The 10,172-nt window shown below is 42.9% G+C and overlaps 2 protein-coding genes across 6 annotated transcripts in view; one reads left to right on the forward strand and one right to left on the reverse strand.

Moving 5' to 3' along the window:
• MGST2 (microsomal glutathione S-transferase 2) overlaps positions 1 to 10,172 on the forward strand; it is a 73,090-nt gene that overhangs the window by 52,376 nt on the left and 10,542 nt on the right. Inside the window, exon 6 of one of the 3 annotated variants that reach the window (XM_032147538.2) lies at positions 8,795 to 9,214. The exons of the other annotated variants lie outside the window; for them this stretch is intronic. The gene's annotated coding sequence lies outside the window, so the exon portion shown is untranslated. Of the gene's footprint in view, positions 1 to 8,794; positions 9,215 to 10,172 lie in introns of those variants that run through there. 3 annotated transcript variants of the gene reach the window in all.
• The window catches only part of MAML3 (mastermind like transcriptional coactivator 3), a 450,814-nt gene that overhangs the window by 6,423 nt on the left and 434,219 nt on the right, over positions 1 to 10,172 (reverse strand). For all 3 annotated transcript variants that reach the window (XM_032147502.2, XM_058436769.1, XM_058436768.1), the window contains 2 exons: positions 9,148 to 9,393; positions 4,501 to 4,585 (listed from right to left, as the gene is read on the reverse strand). In XM_032147502.2, the coding sequence (XP_032003393.1) occupies positions 4,501 to 4,585; positions 9,148 to 9,393 (331 nt within the window). The remainder of the gene's footprint in view (positions 1 to 4,500; positions 4,586 to 9,147; positions 9,394 to 10,172) is intronic.

Consider the following 10,172-nt stretch of genomic DNA (forward strand, 5'->3'; position numbering starts at 1 on the left):
AAACAGCCAAGAGAATGGGAATGTTGCCAGTAGAACACCAGTCAATGTTGCAAAGATCTAGGAGGTGCACAAAAATGGATTTTTCTATGTCCCTGCTAATGATTGAGTCTATGAGAAGAAGAAAAATAGTTTTTTTCCTGGACATTTAAAGAAGGTGCAGCATGGGAGCCAGTCAATATTCTAAGCAAATTTGATCCCACCTGGAACTGTGATGAGAAACCAGATGAGAATAGTCTAACCTAGTTCAACCTGGCACCCTGGTAGATAACTGAAGCATGTTTTTGTCTTCCTGATGTGGCTATTGATTTCTGGGCTGCAAATATGTCTCCACATTTTCTTCCTTTCTTTAAGAAAGAAAATTACTGGAATTTTGATTATGTCTCAAGTTTTTGTGGCTTGAGATCAGTATCATACTGCATTGAAAAACGAAATGGTTTCTATCAGGAAACCTGAAAGATCTGGGGGAAATCCCTAGAAATGTTTTCATATATTTTTTTAAGCTTCATTATATCTAAGTGATTTTTTGAAAAATCAAAAGTTCCTAGTAAAACACTGGAAGGTAGTATATACTGCAACTTGTAATCTTGTCATGAAGTTTTGTGACCTTAACGACTAAATTTTTATCGACTGCATGGCCAATAAGATCAACTGTGGTGAAATGGGTTATTGAGTTGTTTACAAAAAAAGTTTAAGGGAAAAATATTGCTGAGTCAGAGATTGATTGGATAGACCCAAATTTAATATAAACAGTCTGATGGGCTGCTAGAAATAGATGAAAGGACATCTATAATTTGGCCATTTTGGGGTATATTTATAATGGATATGTTAAAGGACTGGATACTGTCTGGAATAATTTTGTGAATGAGAAATAGGCTCCTTTCTTTAGAGGGCAGAAATGTTACAATGCCTTTTACTAGGCAGTGATACATTAATCCAAGCCAACCTTTATTTTTATTTAGTGTAAATGACTGCACTATCTTGATGTAATTCTTATTTTTAAAAGGCATTTTAAAATCAGCAATCACCACATTCTTTTTTCACCTATGAGAAATAAAAAGACTTTTATTAATCTAGTTTTATGCCTTCTGTGATTTTAAATATACAAAGGAAAAAAATTCAGATGTGTCCAAGGAATTAACTTGTCTTTACCTGATTACTACATGTGTTAAACAACAGATTATGTTTTCTTTTTCTTTTTTTGGTCTAAAACAGATATTATTGTGAGACACCGTAGTCTCATTTTCTTGTCTGCTGGTTAACATCACAATGTCCAAGAAAATCTTGTATATTCAAATAGAGATGATAGTATCCAGCTTTTTCCTAAAAAAGTCTATGTTCTATTTTCACTCACAAGAAGCCTGTATTTGTGAAAAAAATAAGCATTTCCCCATAGCCATGTAACATTGCCCAGAGATCCAGAACTTAATGAGGGAAAGACAGTCATTTAAGACCTTTGAAATGTATAATGGTGAGCATATGGGATAGGTTCTCATGCAAGTTATACCTAACAAAACTTCTCTCCAAGAATGATAATGCTTATTTTTCAGTTTGCTATTTTCCCAGATGCATAACATCATGCTGTCTAGGGTGTCTGTAAACACATGAAAATACTGAAGATAGTAAAGCAAATTATATATCTCAAACCAATCAGTTCAAGGACCCTAAAATGTCATACTGGCTTTATTGATAGTATTCTCTACTGAACCATGTTCCACGTCATGAATAGAAAATGCAAAGTGATCAGCCATTTCTTTCTAACTTAGCCCCAAAGGTGAATTCTCTCTCACCTCCAAAGAAAATAGTATCTTATTGGTTGAGGATGATATCGTATCTATATGAGTGCGAAATAATTTGCTTCTGAAGTATAAACAAGAATAACATCAGGATCTGTTAAGTGGAAAAGTCAGCTACAAAAACCCATGTACAGTACAATCCCAATTTTTGTGGGTGTCTATTTATATAGAAACAAAAGAATAGGATTGATCATCTCTGGATGGTGGGATTTCAGGTGACTTTAATTTTTTTGTCTCTGTGGTTTTGTTTCTTTTTTTCTGAGACAGGGTTTTGCTCTTGTTGCCCAGGCTGGAGTGCAATGGCACGATCTTGGCTCACTACAACCTCTGCTTCCTGAGTTTAAGCAATTCTCCTGCCCCAGCCTCTGGAGTAGCTGGGATTACAGGCATGCGCCACTACACCTGGCTAATTTTTTGTATTTTTAGTAGAGACAGGGTTTCTCCATGTTGGTCAGGCTGGTCTCGAACTCCCGACCTCAGGTGACCTGCCCGCCTTGGCCTCCCAAAGTGCTGGGATTACAGGAGTGAGCCACTGCACCTGCCTGGAATGGACGTTTTTAACTGGACCCAAAATATTCAGAATAGCTCATATAAGTATGTGTCTATGTTCTGTAACATAGGAGAATTATTAAATTGTGGTGGCTCCCTTTTCCCTCACAAATAATACATGAGTTATGAACCTGGAAAACTCAAGAGACATTATGCTGGGTGTATCAGCTTTTATGTTTTTAATTAGTTGATAATATAATGCAGCAGCTCTCAAGCGTGGTTCCCTAGCTAGCCAAATCAGTGATTCCTGGGAACTTGCAAAAAATGCAGATTCTCAGGCCCAGCTTCAGACTTACTGAATCAGAAACACTGTGTACGTTTTAACAAGCTCCGTTGGTGCTTTCAGTGTGGCTAAAGTTTGAGAACTACAGATATAAAGCTGGGCTCTGTATCTGCAACAACAACTATATGTAATGATGACTAGTCCCCACTCTTCCGAAGCTACCCATGGCAAAGTCAGAAACATAATTCTTCAAAAACCACTGGCACTGATTTAGTGCACAGAACACCTGTGGATAACTCAATTACTTTTGTCCTTCCCTGTGTCAAGGCCAAATGTGTCAAGGCCAAAGGATCTAATGTGATATAAGCATCCCGGAAGTGGAAGGGAGTGGTAGCTACTCAAGACCCAGTATTTTTACAGGTGATCTTCAATGTGATCTGTCAGTAAATATCAATGGCTTTCAGACTGTAAACTACAGCTCACAGTTCATGATCCAGGATATATACATGTGGGTTTAAAACAGAAAGAAAAGTCTCTGATATGCTCTGGTAATTTCTGTTGTATTTCATTTTAAAAATGTTGGTTGTGACCCACTAAGTTGTTTTCAATAACCTTGTGTGTTGCAATCTGAAGAGTTAAGATCAGAAATTTTTCACCCAGTCTATTGATAAAGTTCAGGGATACTTGTGAAATTATATAAAAGTTTGTATATTTACATATTATATGTTTCTGTGCAAGAGACTTCATAGCTTTTTGCAGACTCTTAAAGGAACAGGTAACTTTTGAGAAGCTAGGACATATTGATCTAGATCCCACAAAATGGGCAGAGAATGGGATTAGGATTTCTGCTGCTAGGTGACCCCTGTAGCCCCCTGAAAACTCCTGTGGATAAGATTAGGAAGGCTCCTCAGGCTATTTTCTTCACCCCATATAAGACCCTCAAGAGTCTTTTTTTTTTTTTTTTTTTTGAGACAGAGTCTTGCTCTGTTGCCCAGGCTGGAGTGCAGTGGTGTGATCTCGGCTTACTGCAACCTCCACCTCCTGGGTTCAAGTGATTCTTGTGCCTCAACCTCCTGAGTAACTGGGATTACAGGCATGCACCACCACTCCCGGCTAATTTTTTGCATTTTTAGTAGAGACGGGGTTTTGCTATGTTGGCCAGGCTGGTCTTGAACTCCTGGCCTCAAGTGATCCATCCGCCTCAGCCTCCCAAAGTGCTAGGATTATAGGCGTGAGTCACTGCACCCGGCCAAGGGCTCTGTTAGAGATGGAAGGGTTTCATATTTGAGTGGGCCTTCCACATTTCTAAAGGAGTGCCAACACTGATATACAGTGCACCCACTGCTACTGGGTCATGATTTAGGATTCCCGCAAATGGCTACAGGATCAGTTCAATCAGCCTCAAGGCCCTATTTGTCTTCTACATTCAGCAGAGACTAGTGGTTGTTGCAAGCCAGATTCTTCCACTTCAGCTTTAGAGGTAAGGGCTTTGGTCAGGTGACCTGCTGGGATAAGCAAAAAAGATGTGGCCCAAGATTTTTGCCCCTGTAGTCACTAAGATGACGATCTAAACATAAAGTTGATATGGAGCCAACAGGCACCAGTATATCTTTACTGGTTGTTAAACTATTGCAATACTATGTACCTTTGGTAAAGAACAGCTGTTCTAGTCCCAATTCCGATAGCTACCCTGACCCTTCCCTGTGCCTTCTAGAACCTCTCTGTGACTCAGTGACCGAAAGGTTAATGCCTGGCACAACAGGAGGCCTCTAGGAATCCATTCTGATTGGTTAGTACTCTTAACCTACCAGTAGTTACATATTTTAAGTATTTCCTGGACACAAATACAGCATGTAAGGCAATGCCTCTGGCTACACATTCACTTACGCTTCACCACTGGAAGGTATAAAATGAGAGAGGTTGCACTGGCCTCACCTTGAAACTGATTGACCTGTTGCACTGGGTATGGATTCCGCTGTGGCTGGAGGTGCTGCCGGGGTAGATGTGATTGCTGCAACTGCTAGAATGACAGAACACAAGAGGGGTGGAGAGGTGAGACAAGGAGCAAGCACACAATTCAATATCCTAGTAGTTCCGAGGAAGGTAGTGTTTTCCCCAAAACTAAATTTTGTGTTGAAGAATCATATGCATACAGGCAAGTGCACAAAGTCTAAGGATACAGTCAGGTAGGTTTTCACAAAACGAACACACTCAGGGCCACCAGGCCCCAAATCAAGAAACAGAATGCTGCCAGGAGCCCCTCGTGCCCCTTCCAGTCATCACCCTCCCTTGACCCATGGGCATCACTGTCCTAACTTTTAACAACATAGAGCAGTTATGTCTGCTTTTGTACTTTGCAGAAAAGGATTCACATGATGCTGCTTTTGTGTCTGGCTTCTTGCATTCACCACTGTATCTGTGAGATTCATCCACGTGGATGTGAATTCTTGTTGCTTGTTCATTCTCACTGTTGGATAGTATTCCATCATATGAATATACCATAATTTATTTACTCATTCTACTAGTGATGTCACCTTTGGTATTTCTAGTTTTTTGTGTTTCGAATGTGACTGCTATGAACATTCCCGCACATGCCTTTGGTGGACATCTGTATGTATTTCTGATGTGTGGACTTGCTGGCTCATGAAGAATGCGTGCTGCGGGAAGGGGTTTTGACGTGGACTGCTCAACATCAGCCTGCACGCTTTCCTTAGCGCTGTGGGGACTGAGTTCAAAGGGACAAGCAACTGCTTTTTAATGACCTAAGTGGATGCTTTGGGCATAGGAAGATGAGATCCTCAGGGGTTATACAAAAAAGGCTAATCTTATTCCCATGAAGCCACACTGCCTGTAAAATACATCTCTACATGTAAACTATTCAGCATTTACTGCTTTGAGGAAACCATGTGGGATTCCACATATACCAGCGAACTAGGAGGCCTGCATTTTAGTCTTTCTTCTTCCACTCACGGGGATGCTGCATTGCTAGTGTTGCTACCAATATACTGGGAAGGCTATTATCATTACCGTGCTGTATGTGCAAAGGGAAAGAAAATAAGAGTGATGCAGAAAGAGCAGAGAAAGAGGTTTTAGTTCTAGGTCTGCCGTCAAGTAGCTTGTGTGACCTTCGGGATGTTGTTTAACCTGCTCCCTGCAGCTGCTGAATATTCATTAAGTACCTTTCATCTGCAAGGGCTATAAAGAATATACAACAAGGTCCCTGTTCTTTAGAGTGTTCATTATAAAAACAACACACACTGACCACCTCTTAATGCCTGTGTTTATTTCAGTTTTTTTCTCTTGTGTTTGTTCCTGGGCTGCTCTATAATTTTCTTTTCTTTTTCTCTTTCTCTACAAGGCCAGCCAGTATTCTGGCAACCAAAGAAAAAAACAGCCTCTGACTTGTTGACCCCATCCTGTGGTGCCTACCATAATGTTCTACAGAAAACTGTTGAAATTAATTGATTGTGTAGACCATTAAAGTGTAGACAAGAAACCACACAAATCTTTTAGGCAGCAATAGAAGGGCACTATTGAGAGTAAGTTGAGCATTTAACAGCTTCTCCTCAGTCAAACTTCCCATATAATATAAGAATTTAACTGTCCCACTTATGACTAGGAATGAGCCCCTGGCAGCCTGTAGGGGACTGAAGGTGTATCCTGGAGTCAGGAATCAGGAGTCCTCAGTTCCATCCTAGCTCTGTCTCTCTCTAGCTCTGTGATCTCATATAAATCACATAAGCTCAGTTTCCTCACATAACCTCAGTTCCTCATTTGTAAAATGATGGGACTTCATGATCTAGAATGTTTGTAAGTTCTGTCTAACCTTTGTGAATGGATGAGAGGTGATGTGCTTTGCACTTTTTGAGAATACGGCATTAAATGTGAATTCATGCCTACTTTCAACCTGCTTTGCTCTGATTGCCAAGTCTACTGAGAATCATTTTAAAGTTTCCCAAAATATGTAAGATCCCAAATCTTTCTGTTTTCCCTCACATGTCCTTTCAGGAAACCCAAAATCTGTTTCCAAAATCGAAAGTGTGAGGACACTTTCAATGCTGCAGCAACCAAGATTGGTGTTGATCTGGCAGTATTCACTCTCAAAACAAAAAACTGAGAGCTGGCCGGGTGCCATGGCTCACACCTGTAACCCCAGCACCTTGGGAGGCCGAGGCAGGCAGATTGCCTGAGCCCAGGAGTTCGAGACCAGCCTGGCCAACATGGTGAAACCCCATCTCTACTAAAAATACAAAAATTAGCCAGGCGTGATGGTGTTTGCCTGTGGTCCCAGCTACTCTGGAGGCTGAGGTGGGAAGATTGCTTGAGCTCGTGAGGCAGAGGTTGCAGTGAGCCGAGATCATGCCACTGCACTCCAGCCTGGGTGACAAAGCGAGACCGTGTCTCAAAAAAAAAAAAAGTTGAGCACTTATTCCTCGTAGACCTGCACTTGGACAACCTGCACTAAATCTGTATCCTCTTCAGGTACAGGCAAGATGCTCCACTGACCTGGCTGGGCCGTGTGGCTGCAGCTCTCACATGACATTCGCTGACACCAGGGCCACGTGACAGGCCCCCACATACATGTGTGCAGCACATACAGCTTCCAAAACATTTTACACACATGATCTTATGTGATCCTTAAAGCAGCTACATAAGGCTCTGAAATTATTAAAACCTAATCTGGCAGATGAAGAGGGAAGTTAGTGGTTTTTCCAAAATCACATCACATGCAAAAGAATGGACAAATCCTGGCCCTGAGGAAAGTGATCCTCCCCTCATCCCTTATCATCTTTTGGTACACACAGTTGCCATGGAATGATCCGCAGGTCACGGCTTCCCATTTCCCTTGTCTTTCCCAAGAAGCCCCAGCTCTCTCCATGCTCTGGATTCTGAGGGGTCTCCCCTGACCTCTCACCTCCTTGTCTAGGGGCATCATCTTGACGTGTCTCTTCTCACACTCTTCCCACGCCCTGTGCTCCCCAGGGCCGAGCTGGCCTCACCGTGTGGGAACACCCCTGGGCTGCACAGCTGAGCTCTGCCTGCTTGCCCTGGGCCTTCTTTGTGTCTTTGGTCACAGCACACATATCAAAAGCCATCACTCAAAACATCAGGCACACCTGAGATTTCCTGGGATTGGCTGAGGAGAGGATTTACAGAGCCCAGCTGCCCTCGGCAGCTCCATTTATCACTGCCTGAGAGAGATTAGCATGGCTCCTTGTCGCACACCTTATGTAGGTGAGAGGGATAGAGGTTTGTTTGTACAATAGCTGCCAGGCGGCTGACTGACCTTGGTAAAAAGGGAGATAATTACACAGCTGTTCAGGAACAAAAGCAAAAAAAAAAAAAAAAAAGGGAACATAAGTGAACTGTGCTCAGCAGTATAATTTTTCTCTTTGGGAGATGCCTGGTGTTACTTTGAACTGCTGTTCTTGGTTAATAGGGACCTCAATGGGCCTGTGTCCTACACAGGATACGCGGTGGTGGATGCTTAGTAAAGTTGCAAAATTCTGGCAGGGCATGGTGGCTCACATCTGTAGTCCTAGCACTTTGGGAGGCTGAGATGGGAGGGTCACTTGAGGCCAGGAGTTTGAGACCAGCCTGGTCAACATAGTGAGACCCCGTCTCTATTTCTTTAAGAAAACATTTACAAAATTCTGACCCTATCAGGAACATTCTAGAAGGATAACTGTGAGGCAGACCTATGTTGGGCCTTCAGCTTTATATGACGACCTCACACCTCCTATAAGAAACAGCCTGCTGTGCAAGATTCTCTGTGCAGACCCCCACAGAAGCTGCCTGGGGATCCCTTGTGGACAGCCTCAGGCCTTTCCCTAGCATAATGCTAAGTCAGATATGGGCATCTCTAAAAACAAAACAAATTGTAACCTACAGGAGCAGTCTGCAGGGAAGGCTTTCTCTCAAAGCTGAGGAATTATAGGGCGAGGGTGGACAAAGATGCCTAAGGTAAAGCTGTATTTGTGTTAGGCTTTCCTTTAACTCACAGATTTCCTGAGCTGTTTTAAAAGCTGTGGGGAGTTTTCTTAAGTTTGCACCCTGTGTGTGACCCAGAGTTCAGGTTTCTAGGTAGTTCTGTAGGCCTTATTGTTCTGCTATTGTTCCCGATCCATTGTTCATTACCCATTCTATAGAATTCTCCTCAATTCCTCCTCCTATCAATTTCCTCTAAGAAACAGAGTTCTCTGAATTATTATTTTTTTCTTCAAGCTAGAAATATTACGGCTTATGGAGCATGTGAGACAGTCCCCGCCATGTGCTGATTACACAGACCCCGTACCAGAAATCAGAAGAAAAGGAGTCAGACTTGAATCAAAGAAATGTCTCTGGCACACAGGCCTTCAAATTGATGGCTGGAGCCTGTCTTTTAAGAACAAATTAATTCATTATAGGAAAAACCCTAACTAATTGAAAGGTCTAAATTCTTCAGGTTCTCTTGTGATCCTGGGAAATGCTAGACCGTGAGCATCTTGACAGAGGATGTGAACTGCCACTTCCTCACAGGCAGCAGGCAGGTGCTGAATAAGTGCTTGCTGAATGAATGAATCATGCCAAGGGGCATGTTACCTGTTCTGCCAAAATCTGCTGCTGCTGCTGCTGCTGCCTTTGCTCCCGCAGGAACTGTTGCTTCTGCTGCTCCATCAACTGGGCCCGCTGATCAATGAGCATCTGCTTCATGATGGCTGCTTGGGGCTGGCTGCCCAGGAAGCCGGGGCCTGCGGGACTGGCTCCTGAGACCATGCCACCTGAGCCTGGGGGCACGGAGGACTGCATGGGGCCTGTGGTTCGGGGAAGTCCAACTGGATGCTGCTCCTGCGAAGACAAGAGAGAGAGAGATGCAGGGATTCCCCATGGAGACTCACTGCCGTTTGAAGGGAAGCCCCTGGAAAAAGAGAACGGGGCAGAAGTCCCAGCTTATGGACTAGAGGGTTTTTGAGTGGCACGCATTGCATTTCCATGAAAGTAGCTTCAAACCCGACCTTACCTGAGTAGAATGAGAGAGGCCACAAGGGACAGTAAGAGAGCATGGCTCTGGGAATCCCAAGGCCAAGTCCAGTCTGTTTCGGATGGGACTGACTATTGCATATGGACTGGATTTTCAACTAACATCCTGTGTTTCTCCAAGGAAAGGGAATAAGCCCTCAGGCTGAGCTCACCTAAAGTCTGGAACACGAGAGACATCCTGACCTCACCTGTTAATCCTTATTTCTTACTGTTTACTTGGCCAAAATGGACGTATTCTTGGCAAGTAGGAGGGACATTTGCAGAAAACTGCAGGAATTTGTTAATCAACAGATCTGATATTTGATGGAATTCTAATGAGTTGCAACATTTGAGAGCTTAGATATATGTCAAAAAGAAAAATCCTCCTGGCCAGAGTTGTTGATGGTGAGAACTGGGAATGTTTTGCACTGACCAAAGCTATGTCATCTCCTAATATCTTTAAAAATAGAATTGAGTCGGCCGGGCGCAGTGGCCTGTAATCCCAGTACTTTGGGAGGCCCAGTACTTTGGGTGGATCACGAGGTCAGTTCGAGACCATCTTGGCCAAGATGGTGAAACCCTGTCTCTACTAAAAAAAAAAAAAAAAA

The sequence above is a fragment of the Hylobates moloch genome, unplaced genomic scaffold, assembly GCF_009828535.3.
Source record: "Hylobates moloch isolate HMO894 unplaced genomic scaffold, HMol_V3 SCAFFOLD_3, whole genome shotgun sequence".
In the NCBI taxonomy this organism is placed as follows: domain Eukaryota; kingdom Metazoa; phylum Chordata; class Mammalia; order Primates; family Hylobatidae; genus Hylobates; species Hylobates moloch.